At 45.4% G+C, this 18,236-nt stretch overlaps 1 protein-coding gene across 2 annotated transcripts in view; it reads right to left on the bottom strand.

Annotated features, from left to right (window-relative positions):
* CLTC (clathrin heavy chain) overlaps positions 1-15,730 on the bottom strand; it is a 74,437-nt gene extending 58,707 nt beyond the window's left edge. The window contains exon 1 of one of the 2 annotated variants that reach the window (XM_083587378.1): positions 15,102-15,730. In XM_083587378.1, the coding sequence (XP_083443504.1) occupies positions 15,102-15,143 (42 nt within the window). In that variant the 5' untranslated portion in view covers positions 15,144-15,730. The remainder of the gene's footprint in view (positions 1-15,101) is intronic. The other variant, XM_083587377.1, reaches the window with a different exon arrangement.
* Between the last annotated feature and the right edge of the window lie 2,506 nt (positions 15,731-18,236).

The following is an 18,236-nucleotide window of genomic DNA, read 5'->3' as shown; positions in this document are numbered from 1 at the left end:
AAGTTCCATCAATAAAAACACTTTTCCTCCAAATTAAGGGTGAGAAACAAAGAACGCCCAGGATTCTATCAAATGCCTGCAAGCTCTGCACAAGCATATCTTAAGAATCATGGGTCCCAAGCCAGGGAAACAATATCCTTGGTGATCAAGATAACTGACTATATGCCTCATGGCTTTCTCATTTGGTCACAGCAGTATGTCTATCAAGAGCAGCTGCTGATCTCTTCTCCATCTTAAGAGACTGTGTCCCAAATGCTCCCTGGTTCTCTTTTTTTCCTTTTTGGAACATAGGATACTGCTTTATACCAAATCACGCTGGTCCATCTAGCTCAGTACAGTGGTACCTTGGTTCTTGAACTTAATCCATTCGACTCCCGAAACAGTTCGAAAACCAAAGTGCAGCTTCCGATTGGCTGCAGAAGCTTCCTGCACTCAATTGGAAACCGCAGAAGCCATGTCGGACATACGGCTTCCGAAAAACGTTCGCAAACCGGAACACTCACTTCTGGGTTTGCAGCGTTCGGGAGCCCATTTGTTCAGGAGCCAAGCTGTTCGGGAACCAAGGAACCACTGTACTGTACTGTCCCCTCTCTCTCTCACTCACACACAAACAGACAGGATGAGGAATCTGTGGCCTTCGGATGCTGATATACTCCAATTCCTATCATTCCATCCCTCAACATTAGCCTTGCTGGCCAGTACGAGTCCAACAGTATCTGGAGGGCCACCAAAATTTCTCCAGACCTATTTTATACGATCCACACATCCCATAACAAAGGCGAACTGAAGGGCAGCTGCTATTATTACAGCACCCAAGCATTTTCCTCATCTGTCTCTTCAGCTCCCTGAAAATCTCAAACCATTTATTTATTTTAACCATAAAGGGTTTTTGAAAAATGCTATCAACTGCACACATAATTACAAACTGCAGGCTAATACCAATCTGGCTACCTTGTTCCTTAATATACTTTTTTTAAAAAACATGGTATTTTGCACATTAACATACACCAAACAGGTTGTGACCATGAATTGATCTTTAGCTGTGGTCTCAACCACTGAGCCTCTTGGGCTTGCTGATCAGAAGGTCGGCAGTTCGAATCCCCATGACAGGGTGAGCTCCCATTGCTTGGTCCCAGCTCCTGCCAACCTAGCAGTTCGAAAGCACATAGAAGTGCAAGTAGATAAATAGGTATTGCTCTGGTGGGAAGGTAAATGACATTTCAGTGCGCTGCTCTGGTTTCAGTGTTCTGTTGCACCAGAAGCAGTTTACGTCATGCTGGCCACATGACCCAGAAAAACTGTCTGCGGACAAACGCCAGCTCCCTTGGTCTGTAAAGCGAGACCCAGAGTCGTCTGCGACTGGACTTAACTATCATGGGTCTTTACCTTTACCTTTATCACAGTTACTATGTACTATAGTACTATGTACTATGTACATAGTACTATCACAGTTACTATGATAGTACCACAGAAGTAGAATAAGAATAAGCCTATTCCGCCTGGTGAATCAGTGGCTGTCACCACTTAAGCCTGGTATTACCCATATCCATATAGAGGGCAAAAATTGAAGTATTTGTATGATGACAGCCCCACGCTAGAAGATGACAACAAAGACAGCATTCCACTAGCACTCAAGGGTGTCAGGCTTTCAAGTGGTGACACCACTTCCATACAATAGGCAGGTCTATACCATACATGTACATTTAAACCACATGGCTCCCCCTCCCGAAGAATCCCGGAAATTACATTTTCTCCTTACAAAGCTATAATTCCCAGCACCCTGAACAAACTACAGTTCCCAGGATTATTTAGGGGAAAGCCCTGGGTCTAAATTTATGGCGTGGATCTGTCCCATAGTTCTATTATGCCAGGCAGCATGGCCAAAATGTGTTTAGTGTTCACTGTGTAACAAAAGAGATTTTATGGTTCTTCATTCTAGTGATGCATCAAGGTTTTTGTTCTTAATGCTTGTGGATATATATTTTATAGAAGGTGAAGGATACAAGTTCTATGTGTGATACACACACAGACACATACACACACAAACTTTCTTGTTTTGCTGTTAAGTATGCATTAAAAGCCAGAAAGGTTTCCCTAACCTCCCAGGAGGCCATTTTGTACCTACTCTGCTATTTGGATAATTACATTCCATTTACCTTTACTCTTGAGCAACACCTTGCTTAACACTATGTAACCAGCCTGGGAGCACCAAGCTTTTTACCTGCTATAATGTAAGCTGAAGAGCCCAGGACCATTTCCCTCAAACGCCATTAGAAGTGCTGTGGCAAGAGTGAATTATGAAGACCAATGTGTAAGGAAGCCATTTCTATCAATTAACCCCCGCAGATGACAATTAAGGAACAAAAGATGCTGACAACAGCAAGCCACTGGGTTTCTTCCAGGAGAAAAGTTGGCGTATTTTGCTAGAAAAGCCTCTGAGCTGTCACCTTCCAGGAGGAAGTGACAATGCTGCATTCTCAGCATTTTTCGCCAGATTTCATAGCACACAACCGGATGCAGGCCATTGTTCTGTTACTGGAGAGAAAACTGGGCCCCGTCCTCCTGCAACATGTTTATCTTCCAAAGACTGCACAGTAGACACATTTTTTGCACGCTGAAAGTTTCCCCTAACCTACTATGTTCCATACTTTTGGAACCTGGGGCACTTTCTTCCTGGATGAGAACGAAGCAGTTAAAATCCAGATTTTTTAACTCCATTCTCAGAACAAGCAGGAACCTCCTAACTGCAGGACGGGCCCCGTCAATGCCCCACCCTCCTCTTGGCCACTGTCAAAGAGGTGGAGCAGGGATTTATTTTATTTGTTTGACACTGCGCCATATAAGGTACATTGTGTAAGCATTCCTGTATTCCCTTCTGTGTGTAAGCTGCAACAAATGCATTTTAACTCCCTCCTGAAAGAGGATGGCACTGCCTATCTTTTTTTGACAATGTAGTTCTTTTAATACTTAATTCACCTTCTGCAGGCAAAGGTATAGATTTCCGAACCATACAAGGGCTCCTACCTTCCTTGCCTTTCGAAAGAGTCTCTTTCTGAACCTCTCTCTTTGCCCATTCTCATTCCTGCTTCTGCTCCTTTCTGCACACCTGCTGTTCTGCCTGCCCCCACTTTGGCCTGCGTTCAGGTCTCACCTGACTTCACACTTCCTCTTCACCTTCTGTTTCGTTAGGAAAGCTCAACATGCGTTTTGGCTTCGTGTACCTGTTAACTTCTGTGGCTTCCATAAGAACACCAGAAGCGCTTGCTGGATCAGGCCAATGGCCTATCCAGTCCAGGATCCTGTTCTCTCAGGGGCCACCAGCTTGCAACCAGCAAACAGGACCCAAGCACAAGAGTACAATCCTCTCCTGTAGCTTCCAGCAACTTGCCTTCAGAAGCATTACTGGACCCAGTGAACAACTTGCACCATTAATATACAGTCATACCTTGGGTTACAGACGCTTCAGGTTGCGCGTTTTCGGGTTACAGATGCACCGAAACCCGGAAGTACTGGAACGGGTTACTTTCAGGGTTTTGGCGCTTGCACATGCGCAGAAGCACTAAATCACGCTTTGCACATGCACAGAAGCGCCGAATCGCAAGCCACGCATGCGCTGACATGCCGCTGTGGGTTGCTAACGTGCCTCCCGCACGGATCACATTCGCAACCCAAGCGTCCACTGTAGTTGATAGCTTCTGCAGAGATAGCTATTGGAAGAGCAGATACAAAGAGTGCTGCAGCATTTTGGAAGCTAACAAGGTTTACTTAATTCACTTCAAGCCGCCCTTCCCCAACCTGGAAATCTCCAGATGTTGATGGACTCCCATCACCTCCAATGATCAGGGCAGGTGGGAGATGAAAGTCCAGCCTCTGTCCACCTGCTACCCTCCAGATATTTCGTACTCCCAACTCCCATCTGCCTCAGCCAGCACAGCATGCTGGCTGCAGCTGATGAGAGTTGGAATCCAAAATATCTGGATGACAGCAGGTTGGAAAAGGCTGTTGTAATCCAACAGCATCTAAAGGCCATCCCAGGTTAGGAAATGTGGCTCTAGAAGACACACTTTATGTAAAATAAGCTTTCCTGTACTGAAACTCACTTCAGATGCATAACATCTCTGCACTTTATGCCCTTACGTGTATATTTTCATGCCCACCAACAGAGAATATTAAGTGATGCATCTGATGAAGTGGACCAGGGAGGCTTATACTACAATATCTGCTGGTCATTTAAGGTGCCACAAGACTGTCATTAATATAGGGAGTCATATTATGAAGGTAAGAGAATAGGCAGGAAGTGTTTAGATGATCTCCAGAAGCAAGAAAGGCGCTGAACATGCCTGTATGTGTTCCACCACACAACAAGTGGGTGGCATGAAGAGCACAGCCAGCAATCTTAGATGGCAGATGATCCTGCTGCTAGTACCTTTCACTTTCCATAGCTCTTCTTGCGAGCGCCTTTTTGGATAAAAGGATCTCATAAAATAAGACATATGTCATTGTGAATTACTCAGGGGATGAACACCAAGATCAAGTGAATAAAATGTGAACTTTTCTGTGCCAAGTGACAGAATAGAGATTTGCCTCTATATTGTCAAGAATGGCCTTGGCTAGCTAGGGTAAGACCAACCCACAGCCCTCCTCTGCAATATAAAGGCTACGACCCATAAAGCCTTTGACTCCAAATAGTTCCACAGACAAGACTTCACCCACATTTTAAAGACAGGTTCTGGAACAGCTAGGTTGCAATCTGAGGCACATAAGCCCATATTTTAAGAAATATGGGAAGGAAAACTGGAAAAATCCATGGGGTGGGAGGTTTTCACCAGTGTCAGAAACTGGGATAGGAATGCCAGGAGCCATGTGATTCCTGGAACCTGGGTATTTTGCTGTTGCACTACCCTGAAGACCCCCTGAATGACCCAGCCAGGCAAGTGGTGCCTGGATATCTCCACCAGTTACAAAAGGCTGGTTGCCAGTTGCAAATTGCGAAGGGCGCCCGCTAATTTCGAACCCTGGTTTTTACTGAGGGATGAATGGGGAAAGGGTGAGGGCTTGTAAAACAGACAAAAACTCATGAAGTTTTAGAATAATCACAGTTATGTTAGAAGTATTGTTTTAAAAATATTGTTACAATAAATTCACACTACTGCAAAGCCATTACAGTGGTACCTCGGGTTAAGAACTTAATTCATTTTGGAGGTCCGTACTTAACCTGAAACTGTTCTTAAACCTGAAGCACCACTTTAGCTAATGGGGCCTCCTGCGGCCGCTGCTGAACGATTTCTGTTCTCATCCTGAAGCAAAGTTCTTAACCCGAGGTAATGTTTCTGGGTTAGCGGAGTCTGTAACCTGAAGCGTATGTAACCCGAGGTATCACTGTATTAGTTATTTATATACTGCTTAATGCCAGTATATAAATATAAAAATAGTAAACCAAATTCTAAGTGGCTATAATTTGGAATCTAAAGGGGGCAGGAACTGGTAGCTTTCCTTCCAGTACTGGGTGTATTTGGTTTGACATATGGTTTGCATAAAAATAATAAACAGTAAGTTGTATTTCATGTTCTTGAAGCATGAAATACATATAAGGTCCCCTCAGAGTATTTACCAAAGGACAATATAAAATATTCAAACAATTTAAAACAACACAGTTTAATGAAGTACTGCAGGTATTTTAGCTTTTCCCTCCCATGGCTTCAAAGAGCCTCGATTTTCAACAAGCAACAATGCTTGGACATGGCACTTGCACCCGCCTTTCAAAGGCTTTGGGAGAGGGCAAAGGTAGGCAGTGTTCTAAAAGACTCACACCAAAGAAAAGGACTTCAAGACTTGGGAAATGGATCAAGAGCGGTAATGTGTTTTATATTCAATTGGACATTTAGACATTGTCATGATTTTTCTATTTACTCATAACAGCGTTGCAAGACTGTCAAAGAGTAGAAGTTCAAATATTAACTCATCATTAACTCAAATATTAACCCTGGATATTGTTTTCCTTGATATGTTATGTTTTGTTCTGCTGATGTGCAGAGTTGTTTGCATATGCTGAAAACAAAAATACATTCTAGAAGCCTAGTTTTTTATATCTTTAATCCATAACTGCTTATGTTTCAAGAGTCATTATTAACTCTCCAGTGTATTAACATAAGCCTAAAGCTCCCTGCTGCATAAATCAACTCAGTTAAGGTTACAGTATTCAGTCACCTACTGAACTACTAAATTTTTATCTAGTTTACCTGCTTGCACATGTCAGTGTCAGTCATTTGCGGCACACAGGAAGTCTGTGAGCATAAAACCCTCTTCCCATTTAGAGACAATTTTCTGCCTCATAACTAGATGTGTGAGAAATTATGTAATGAATGTGGCTAAAAAGAGGCTACTGGACTGAGACTTGGATGGAACATTATAATATTTTATTGGATCCTCTGGAGACAAATTAAAAGAGCTTCCTGCCTGATCCATCTGTAGGTAGGTTTTTTGGGGTAATTTGTCAGAGGCAACCAGATAAATGGCTTGTCTTCTCAGATTTCTAGTTGCAAAGCGAAAATAGCTTAAAGTTCAACATGATAATCTCCAAACCACTTCTACAACCGTTCTGGACAGACTCTGCAGAACATGAACAACATATTCCTCCACACAAGGAGGCAGATGTACAGGAAGGTACCAAGTATACATGCAGATGGAGAGGTTTTTCCACAGCAGGTACACAGCGGAAAAGAGGCCAGTTTTCTTTTACACAGACCGTTTCATTGCCAGAGCAACAGACGGTTACCAAAGCCAACTGCCCATGTTGAAAGTGAGCAGGGATGCAGGTTTCATTTGTCACTTTGAGGCTCAAAGGAGGCAGACACGCATAGCCTGCATCTTGAATAATGCATCACCAGTCAGCGAACAGAGGCAGAGATATCCAGCAAATGGAGGAGACCCTACCTGCAGCACCTGACAATACCTTGCTTAAAATAACCCAGATACCAATGCTGGCATCTCTGTGGGAATCCAAAAATATTTAACTCAAAACAACAGAGGGCAGAATTTAAATACAGGGGGGGTTATGGACTGCTCAACTCTGCTCTCCCACATGAAGAGCATTTATGTTTCCAGAGAACTCCAATATTCCCGGGATTCTTCTGCGAAAAGATGGTGGACAAGATTCATAACAAACTACAGTGATACCTCAGGTTACGAACTTAATTCGTTCTGGAGGTCTGTTCTTAACCCGAGGCGTGCTTTTACTAATGGGGCCTCCCGCCACGCCGCAGGTGCGCGATTTCCATTCTCATCCTGGGGCAAAGTTCGTAACCCAAGGTGTTTGTAACCCGAGGCACCACTGTAGCTTTCTTCTGCAATGCGTAACAACAAATAAGTGTTTGGAGGGCTTGCAGCCTGTACAAGAGGGTTGGGGAACCGGCAGCCTTCGCTGGAGCAGACTGGCCAATGGTCAGGTCAGATGGGAATTTTAGTACAACATATCTGGAGGGCCACAGTTTTTCCCACCCAAGCCATAGAGAACAACAGTGAGGCTCAACAAAACTGGCCAATACAAACCAAGTGTATAGACAGAATATGGCCCAGAATCCTATGCAGCCTATGGGTGTTCCGCAGAAGACATGCTGTACAATCTCAGCAAACAAACTGGTGCCCAAAGGCTTTCACTAAGCTAATAAGTTCAAGATCAAACACCAAGCTGAGCTAAACTGTATTACTGCCAGATACCAGTCATAGCACTGCTGATCAGTAACGTGGGGCAGAAAGATTTCCAACCTATGCTTTTCAGTAGAAATGTTTTATTTCCAAAAATGAATCATTCCACAGTAGCAACAATGAACATCCCATAAAACTGGGTAGTTTTAGAAGCTGTGGTCACAATCACACCCCCCCCAATATTATTAAACTTAGGCAATGCCTATGTATTTAATGCACAGAGCTTTGGGCATGCTAAAATTATAGTGCACTCCTATGGAAATCTATTCAAAATGAAGCTCAGCTTACTTGAGATCTACTTCCAGGTAAGTGTGAACAGAACTGAAGTCTTAGCATGTTAAGAATTCAGAGCCTTCATTGTTTTTCTTGAGGTTCAACTAATGAACTTGCACTGAGTTGTCATGTAATTTTTTTTTTTAATCATTAACGCAAATTCCCACCCACCTGAGGACACTAAATGTTATTTGACGGCTTCTATTCCTTTTCCTTGAACCCCATCATCCTTCCAAGTTAGCATTTCCACATACTAGGAACTAAGCCTAAATTCTGCGCCATAAAGTTTAATTTCATCAGAAATGCCTTCCAAACATGCAAAGCAACACAAAGCCCTTGGATCCCATCTCTTTTTCATGGATGTTCAGAAGTGTCTGAACATCCATCTTTCGCCTCTTTCATGCTGTTTCAGTGTCACTTTCTATTTTAGCTCCCAGCCTATCAGAGATCACATAGTGGATGTGACATCACAGCACACATAACCAACCACTTTGCCCCACTCTGAACAGGTGAGGGAGAAGAACACTTCCCCATTGCATGGTTGATGGAAGACAAGGCAGCATTGTTTCAGCCAACCAAGTCCAGTCTAGGCAATGCCTGGGTGGGAAGACCATGCACCCTAAAACACCATGCACCCCATCTAGGAGTTCCTTGGAAGAAAAGTGGGGTGTAAATGGAGGAATTAAACCACACCAGTTTGTTGTGCTGCATCAACCTCAGCATAGCAAGAGACATGCAGTATAAGCAAAGAAACCTCCACAGTATGTGATGCCCCAATAACATTTTGCACCCTTTTGACCACTCCTAAAGAAATGGTTGCAAAAATTGCCCCTCTCCACTTTTTTGTCAATGCCAAACAAATTAAATTATTACAAGTTGAAGTCAGCTGTCTTAGAGAAAAAAAGAAGTGTACACCAAGCTTCCTTCTCTATCGTCTTCTTAGCATTCAAAGGATTGAAGCAAAGTTACACCCTATTTCAGGGAAATCCCCCTGAAGGGGAACCCCACCTCAGGTTTCTGAAGGGCCTCTAAACAAAAGAAAACAGCTGCAATAACTTTGAGCAGAGCAAGAGCACTTCCTCTCGCCAATTTCATCTACATTTTGCCTTATCATCCTATGCAGTCTCCTTGGCAAGAACTTTGGCACCACACAAAAAGCATTTTCCAGAAACAGTTGCTTGCATACATTAACCAGGACCGGCCAGGTTCAAAAGGAGGCAGCCCTGAAGAGAGAAATACCCAGCGGCTTTCTCCCACAGCCATAATGACATCGAAGCACTGCAGCTTAAAGCCTATCAACAAAGTGACATTTAAGGGAAATTTCAGGCAAAACTTTTATGTACAAACTCCAGCTCAAACCAAGGGAGTTTTCAACCAGGTCTCCAAAATTCATCAGGGACCAGGGTGGTCTAGCCTCCAGGACTACCAACAGCCCCTCATTATGACAGAAGGAATGCCTGCAAAGTAAATGACCTGGCAGGATCCCCATCAGCAAGGACTAGTATGATAAAAAATGATGCAGGAGGGCAGGTTTTGCCCTTGCTGCAACATTCTCTTTAAGTGTCATGCTTCTATCTTTTCCCCAAAGGAGTGGATAGTAACCATTTATGTACAGGAGAACAGTAAAGAGGTGAGATGAAGGTTGCCTCTGGTGTTGTGCCACCCATGAAGAATCACTCTCCTCTGCTGCACAGCAGCTCATGTTCCAGGATCCCATCAGAGCGGGGCAGAAAATACTGGGAAACTTGCATAGAAGCAGGATCAATATTCTTGGGAGAATGCCCAAGAGTCTATTCTGCCCTATGCTGCAAGCGCAGATTTTCTAAAGATGCCAAACTGCAAATCAAGCAACCTATCAGTACAATATAAGCAAGAGTCACAGAAATCTGCAGGGCGTGCATTTTCGGCAAAAATTCCAAAGAGGAACAGTGCAAAGGCTCTCTCTCAGGTTGTGCTGCCAAAAGTCTGTGCAGCAAGGAAGCCCGCAGGAGCGTGACTTGCGATCGCTTCTTTGCCTGGTTCTTCCTGACACAAGAGGCTAGAAGCCAATGCTCAACAGGAAGTAGGATTAGGATTTTTTCTTTTTACAGTACAGCTACTCACATCAGAGATCTGTTCTTGCTGCCACTAAGTTCAGAGACATGTTCAAAATAGACATGCAACATCTGAAAACCAGTTGCAAGTACAGTGGTACCTTGGTTTTCGAACAGCTTAGTTCACAAACAACTTGGAACCTGAACAGTGCAAAACCGGAAGTAGGCGTTCTGGTTTTCGAACTTTTTTCCAGAAGCCGAACATGCTCCGTTTTGAGTCCCCCTGTGTTTCCTGTTGCACAGCTAATGTGGTTCCCCCCATTGTAATTCAAGCCTTCCATTTCCGATTGCAGTGTCCTAAGGTAATATTTGGAGCTTACGTGTGCTTTTGTTTTTGCTATTTATTTTGCGTTTTTTGTTTTGAGGCTTTTTCAGTTAATTTGTTTTTGTGACTTTGTGGATCCCAGTTCAGCTACTGACTGACTGACTGATTGTGTGACTGCGGAGATGGATAAAAGCCCCCCATCCAAACAATGACTATCATCAGTGCAGGTAAGAAAAAATAATAAATTTAATTTTTATCATCTACAATACTGTTTTATTTATTTTATAGTACAGTACATTGATTATTGCTTTCATTTTATGGCTCAATGGTCTCGTTAGATAGTAAAATTCATGTTAAATTGCTGTTTTAGAGGTTGTTTTTAAAAGTCTGGAACGGATTAATCCATTTTGCATTACAGTACTTTCTATGGGAAAGTGTGCCTTGGTTTAGGAACACTTTGGTTTTGGAACAGACTTCTGGAACGGATTAAGTTTGAGAACCAAGGTACCACTGTACTATGAGTAACACTTGTCAAATTTCTTTTCTTATTTTCTTTCTTTTTCAAGGTGATCTCCCCATTTTGTTCAACCAAATTATTTGCAGGCAAACAAGGAACAAAGCATGGCAGAAACACCTTCCTCCCTCTCACCCCCCTCCTACAAAGCCACACATACTTCCCAGTAGGCACTACTGGAGGCAGAGATCCAGCGCCGCCCACACAATAAGGATTATATTATTCTTGTGAAGTGGCAACAGTAGGAACTGCAGCAGAAACCACTTAGCTAAGCTCCCCCTTCACAATGCAAAGTTTGCATGTGACAGATCTTAGGTCAGGCTGACATCTGAATGGCGGGCAAGAAGGCAGAGGGAAACCAGCCCAATAAAGCAGTAGTGTGAATACAGGAAGTATTAAGATAATTTTAAGATAATTGAGCATTGAGCTCAAGCAATTTGAAGTGCCTGCTTGGAGGGAAGTGAACGACCAAGGTACAGGGAAAAATTCACCATCACTGAGCCATCTTTGCACATGTAAGAATGCGTCGGATGACAGCATCTACACATCAGGGGAATGCAACTCTTACTTGCTCACTCCCCCCCACCCCCAACTTCTCTACAGACACTGAAGGCAGCAGGTTCCTTGAGTAAAGCCAGGAAATGTTGCTGTAGAAGTGGATAACCTTTCCCCTAACAGGCAATGCTATTTCAACAGTTAGGAAAGCTGTGATTCAAGAGTAGCAGTGTGTTTGTTCCTTCCACTTCAGGAACTCAAAGGGCCATTTCCTGGAGTGATTGGGGTGCACTTTGTAGGCAGATACCTGCACAGTCACTACTACAACCTTCAGCTCCACCCACAGAAAGAGGAGTACTGCCTTTCTCAACCTTCATCACAAAGAGAAGAAATCCTCAAATGCATCTGACCCTGATCCAGCTCCAATCGCCTGGATTCCACTCCTGCACTTCTCTTTACCTGCCACAAGCCGCACAGCACCAACATTTCTCTCTACCTTTTATGCACACCTCAAAGTGACTGGATATTGCACACCTGGTCCCACTATGACCTCTGACCTTGGATTACCTATCACATCATACCACAGAATTCCTTTAGTTCCAAATACTTTGTCATTAAGTTCAGCCTAACTTAACACCCACCCCCGGAAGCCAACCAAACCCAACTGCCCTAGCACTGATGCTATTTGACCTCCCTAGAACAACATCACATCATTTCTTCCCGCTCCCTCCTGTTTTAAACTCCTTACAGTTTCTCACCATCAGCTGGGACACGATCCCTAAGGGAAACACGGGATAGAGCTTGAAAAACATAAGAAACATGGGCCAGTTGAATTATCGGCTCACTTCAACTGTCCATGCATACCCAACATTCCTTTTGGGCTTCCCCTGCAGAGTTATTTGCAACATTACCGAATCTTGACCCATTATACAGATCTCTCTCCCCCTGAAGTCTACATCATCAATCACTCACATCATCTCCTGTCTAGCTCTAGTCGCATAATTCTTCCAGAACAACTCTGCAGTCAGCAGTCACACAAATCATTAACCAGAAACCAATCGACCCCCTGACCTATCACAGCAGGTCAGGTTCTTGCTCCCAGAAAGCCCCTGTATTAGCCTAGCAAGTTAATCTACATTAAGGCAAGTATACCACACCCAATTAAGCATCAGAATAATTCCTCTTGGCTTTTTCTTTCTTCTAACCCTGCCAAATCCATCACATGGAGAAACAGCCACCTCCCTCTCACACAGGTGCATCTACCCCTTCAAATTAGTCCAGGGCTACTTCCACCCACACTATATGCCCAAACATTAATGCCAGCCACTTTGAAGAACCTCCCTAAGTTTCACCCACCCCACCCTCTTAGTCTCCAAACAAGACTGCCCTCTCCACACACAAACACTTTAATCCCAATTGCCTTTACTTCTTCTCTCCTCCATTATTTAAACCTTACTGTTGCTACTCTGGAGCCCCATCTCCTCCACGTTACCTAGAATGCCTTTATAATCCCACTCACAGTCAGGCCTCCCCTCCCTTTCAAAGTTACTCCAGGATCATCTTCCTTCCTGCCATGCCATGCCATACAGAAACACCTGTTACTCCAAAAGGTTTTGGCCCACCCCACAATTCCTCCAAATGCCGCACACAAACAGCCCCAGCCACCTTCGCTAACAGTTCCCTCTCTCCTACTTCATTATCTGAGGACCGCCTTCTCTCCTCCCTACCTGCAAGCCTCTAAACTCCCAGTCACTTCCAGTTCTCCACCTAAATGCCTCAGGTCCCCATCCTGCCTCCCAGCTCCTCTAAAGCCCCTGCCCCCATCTCGGTCTCATTCACCACCTCAACTCCTCACTCACTCACTCCATTCATTTAGCAGAACTGGCTTTCCTTCTCTCCCAAAGGAATCACTCCCAACACTTCCTACCCCACACTGTCATACAGATGGCATCACTCCCTCCTCCTCCTCCTGGAAGATCACAAAACCGCCTCCTCTTATCCTTACTCTCTACATATTGACACTTGTTTTCCCCTAACCTTCTCTGGAGAACCCCTATCCTTTTAAACCGAGCCATTTTACCGCTGCCTCACTCTCAGCACCCTCTCTTTACAGGACGAAACTACCACACAAATTGCTTCCTACACACACTTCCAGATAACCCCATGACCTTCCTTCCCTGTGCAAAGTTAGGCACACCCCCCTCTTGCTTCCACCCCTCCTTTAATGCTCAGTCACCTGCCTTCTCAGCTCCCCACTCCCAGCAGCCTGCCAGGTGGCTTCCTAGAATCAGAGTACCCAAGACCTAAGACCCTACAACACTCATGTGTGCATACATTACACAAACTCACACATATTTCCTCCACTCTTTCAAATACCCCCTTTAATGTCGGCCCCTCCCCACTTCCAGCAGCCCTTTCACACACACATTATTCCCCCCATTGATGATCCTGACCTTCAGTGTAACACCCACCCACCTCACTTGCTTTCCCTTAAATTCTTCAAATACCCCCTTTTAATCTCAGTCAGGGCCTCCCTTCCACTCATCTTAGCTATCACACAGATGGGTATTCTATAGAGAGGGAAGAATTAAAACCTTCCTTCATACATGTATTATGTAGACACATGCCTCCCCTCCCCCAAGGAACCCCTTTAACCATAGTTTCCCCTGCCCACTTCTACCAGTCCTCTCTCAACCACCACAGAGGACTCCCCCCTTCATATTTATCTCAGACAATCAGGCAGCTCTGGCCTCTGCCCCTCCACCCAGCCATTATTCAGGAAACCCAGTTTAACCATAGCTTCTCCTGCCTCCTCCTACCAGTCCTCCCTCTCAGCTATCACACAGATGTCCCCTCCCTCCTTCATACATAAATACACCTTGCCAGTACTACTCCTGCTTTACACCCACCCCAAGTACCTTCAATGAACTTCCTTTAGTCCAATTTCCTCAGCTACCTCTCTCTACCCTTATACCAAAGACCATCCTTCATTCATACCACACACACACAAAAAAGACTTGCCTCCCCTCCCCATGGCTCTAATGAACCGCCTTTAACTCTAGCTTCACCCCCACTTCCACCCCCTTCCACTATCACACAGACGCCTCCCCCATTTATTTATTTATATATATATATATATATATATATATATATATATATATATTACAAACAACTAGCTTGCCACCCCTTCCAGAAACGTCCTTTAATCTTAACTTCCCCCACACTCACCTCCCAGCAGCCCTATCTCTCTCAACTGGTATTTGGAAGCATGTTGATTTACACATACCAGTTAACTCCGCATTAATGTAACGTTTTTTAAAAATATGCGACTGTGCGTTTTTGTAATATTTTGTTCAAGTTGCCTTTTGTTGCTTCCAGTTTCTGCCCCCACTTAAGAGGCGTTTTTAATATGTCAAGCTGTATAGAAATTAAATAATCAAACGCACAAATCTCTCTTCTGCCCCCCTTCTCCTCAAGCCCAGGAGCTCCCTCCCTTTCCCCAAGTCCTCCACCTGACCCCTTTCCCACCTGCCCCAGCTCATAACCCAGGACGCACCTCCCTTCGCCCCCATTCCTCCAGCTGCCCCCTTTCCCCTGCCCCCCAAGGCCTAAAACTGTCACACACGGAGGGCCCCCTCCTCTCTCTCTCGGCCCCGCTTCCAACCCCAGGCCTTCCTGACCCTCCCGCGTCAGCCATTCCCCACAGACACGACCCCCTTCCGCACCCCCCCACGGGTTTTTTTTCCTGGAGACTCACCTGCAGGTGCTCCTGGAAGCGGATGGGCAGGATTTGAGCCATGGCGCCCGAGGCGTTGTTGGGGTTTTGGGGCTCCAGCCCGGCGTTTGGGCGGGGGACCTAGTCTCTCCACAGGAAAAAAGAGAAACACGGGAGGAGGAGGAGGAGGGGGGTGAGAAAAAAGAAGCCGACGGAGAGGCGAGCCAAGGACCCGGAAAGGGGGCAAGGGCGGCTCTCAATGGCGGGGAAAGCAGAGAGGGAGAAGACGGTGGGAGGCCGCCGCGAGCGATCCGGAAACAGCCGCCGCTCGCTCGGCGGAAGGACACACCACTTTCCTCCTCAAGGGAAGGGAGAGCAACGGCCGGGCGGCGCAGGAACAGTCACGGCGGCGGCGGCGGCTCCCTCCGCCTTATCCTCCTCCTCACCTGCCGCCAATTAGCGCAGCGGCGGAAGGATCAGAACGCCGCCCACGCAAAGGGATCAATGAGAAGCGCGGAAGGATACGCGAAACCGGAAGGGACTTTTTTTCTTCCCCTCTCTCGATGTGTCTTTCTCTAGCCAAGCTTTCGCCCCCCCTCCCCTCTCGCTCTCTCCTGAGCCCCGCCTACTTCGGCGCTACGTCTCTCCCCCCCTTTTTTTGCCACATCATGCGACCTGGGCGGAGGGGTGACGTCACTTCCGTTCTCGCGCCCCACAGTCATTACCACCTGGGATTCTTGCCCCGTGATCACATGATTGGGGGGAGGAAGGTGCTTCTCTCTCTCTCTCTCTCGGTAGACTTTCTAGGCAGAGGAGGAGGAGGAAGTTCACCTTGTTCCCCTCCGCGTTCTCTTTCTCGGGTATTAAAATAGTCCCTGGTGAGAGGGGATGCTCAGAACGCTCCATGGCGTAGGTGGTTACGGCGCCTGCGCGGAAAAGAGCTGCTTACGGTTTTCCGCGAGTTCGAATCCCGGCCTTGGCACGCAGAGTGAGATGACCTTGGACTGGTAACCTTGTTCCACAGGTTAATGCATAGAGAGCGGGAGAAAGAGGCTTGAGGCTGTGCAAATACTTAATAAAATCAACTGTCAGCTATATGAGAATAGGTCTCTGGGCAGGCTACGTTGTAAAAATGTAAATAAAAATTAATCTTAAAAAAAAATGAACAATGTAAGTAAATATATCATGTATGAAACAAAGGGAGAATATTCACCCCGAGGGCCACATTTTCTTGCGGGGGCCACATGGCAGTAATGGGTGCAGCAACAAATGCAAATTGACCTTTTTGTATATGTATCCTACACAAGCTCTGACCTACCTGCACCTCGAAGTTCTACCAATTTTACTTTCTGTTTTTCAAATTTTTCCAGCTGTGAATTAAGTTCACCCCATTGCTATCCCACTTTGGGCTGTATTCTTCTTAAACTTGCGGGGAAAAAACCCTACTACATACATTACTTTGCAATGAATTTTCCCTAATATAATGCATTTTAGGGAGTTTTTTCACTAACATGAAGCATTTGAGGGTGCACTTTCCCCCTAATATATGTAGGATTTGGACAAAAATGAATTGCAAAATTCAAAGAAGAGGGGATCCAGAAGGAAACACACATTCCTGTTCACATCTTTGGTTCAGGGAATGGAAATCAGGTGGGTAGGTGTTACAGTGTGAAGCAAACAAATTTCTCCCCTCCCTAGGATTTGTCCCATTTTGTAAATGTCAGCCACCCAATTAGCCGAAAGAGATACTCCAGGCAATCAGGAAATGACTATTGCAATCCCCAAAGTTTTGCCCATCCACGGTTGGTCCTAGGATGTTTTTGAGGCTTCCTGTTGAGAGGGGAGCAATTTCTCAAAAGACTTCCATGATAGCCTTATCTACTTTAATCCAATGGCATGCCATTGTAAAAATAGAAAACTGTGGATGAAAATAGATTAACCGGGAGGTGGAATTGCTCTGTTCTCGCCTGCCCCCCGCAAAGCCAGCATAGATCTCCTAAACTGTATGAACCCCTTCAAAGAACTTACCAGGGATTTGGGGGGGTGTAATTAGATAGATACATTGAACCACAACTACTAAGCTGCAAATGTTTAAGCATTACAAGTGTGGACCTGTGCTGTAACAAACTGCTGCAATGTGGGGCCCTTTGGTTCAAGGCTCCCCCATCTGATGTTTCCTACCGAATGAGAACATGCCAGAGCTAGGCAGCAGGTACAAATTCAGTAAATAAATAACATTACAGCCTGGATTTTTTAAAAATAAATTTATTTGGGCAGCAGCTTTATGAACCAGCCTCCTCCAGGTGTGTTTGTTAGGATTGGGTCCAATGGTAGCTTTGGGCTAATGGAAGCTGCTCTGCAGGCACAAAGGAGGTCAGTGTTGATTTCTGCAAATCCCTCCTATCCAATGCAGCGTGCATACACCCCGCCCCCTGCAGGAGCCTAGTGCATAAAGGTAAAGGGACCACTGACCATTAGGTCCAGTCGTGGCCGACTCTGGGGTTGCGGCGCTCATCTCGCTTTATTGGCCGAGGGAGCCGGCGTACAGCTTCCGGGTCATGTGGCCAGCATGACTAAGCCGCTTCTGGCGAACCAGAACAGCACACATAAACGCCATTTACCTTCCCACCGGAGCGGTACCTATTTATCTACTTGCACTTTGACGTGCTTTCGAACTGCTAGGTTGGCAGGAGCAGGGACCGAGCAACGGGAGCTCACCCCATCGCGGGGATTCGAACCGCTGACCTTCTGATCGGCAAGCCCTAGGCTCTGTGGTTTAACCCACAGCGCCACCCGCGTCCTAGTGCATCGTATATACGGTAGTATAGAGCAGCAGGGATGAAGAACCCTGGGCCTGGGGGCCAAATGTGGTCCTCCACATCTCTCTTTCTGGCCCTTGGGAGATTCCCCAAGCCACATTCCTGGCCAGTCCCTGCTTTTCATCCTCCTTGAGTGTTCTTGCCTGGCTAGAATGTTTCTGAACTGTGACAATGGCTCTTCCTTGCCTGGAGGATTGAAGAAACTGGCCTGCTATTGTACAAAAGTTTGCATTTGTTGCTCCACCCACTTTTGCTTCTGGCCCTGCAGAACCATGGCATCTGTTTTGTTTTTTTTTTTATAAATATTTATTCAGTTTTCCAATTTTATACAAACAATAAAGAAAAAGAAAAAGAAAAA

The sequence above is a fragment of the Podarcis filfolensis genome, assembly GCF_964270895.1.
Source record: "Podarcis filfolensis genome assembly, chromosome: 15".
In the NCBI taxonomy this organism is placed as follows: domain Eukaryota; kingdom Metazoa; phylum Chordata; class Lepidosauria; order Squamata; family Lacertidae; genus Podarcis; species Podarcis filfolensis.
The sequence above is the reverse complement of the archived record's forward strand: the minus strand, read 5'-3'. Positions and strand labels throughout refer to the sequence as shown.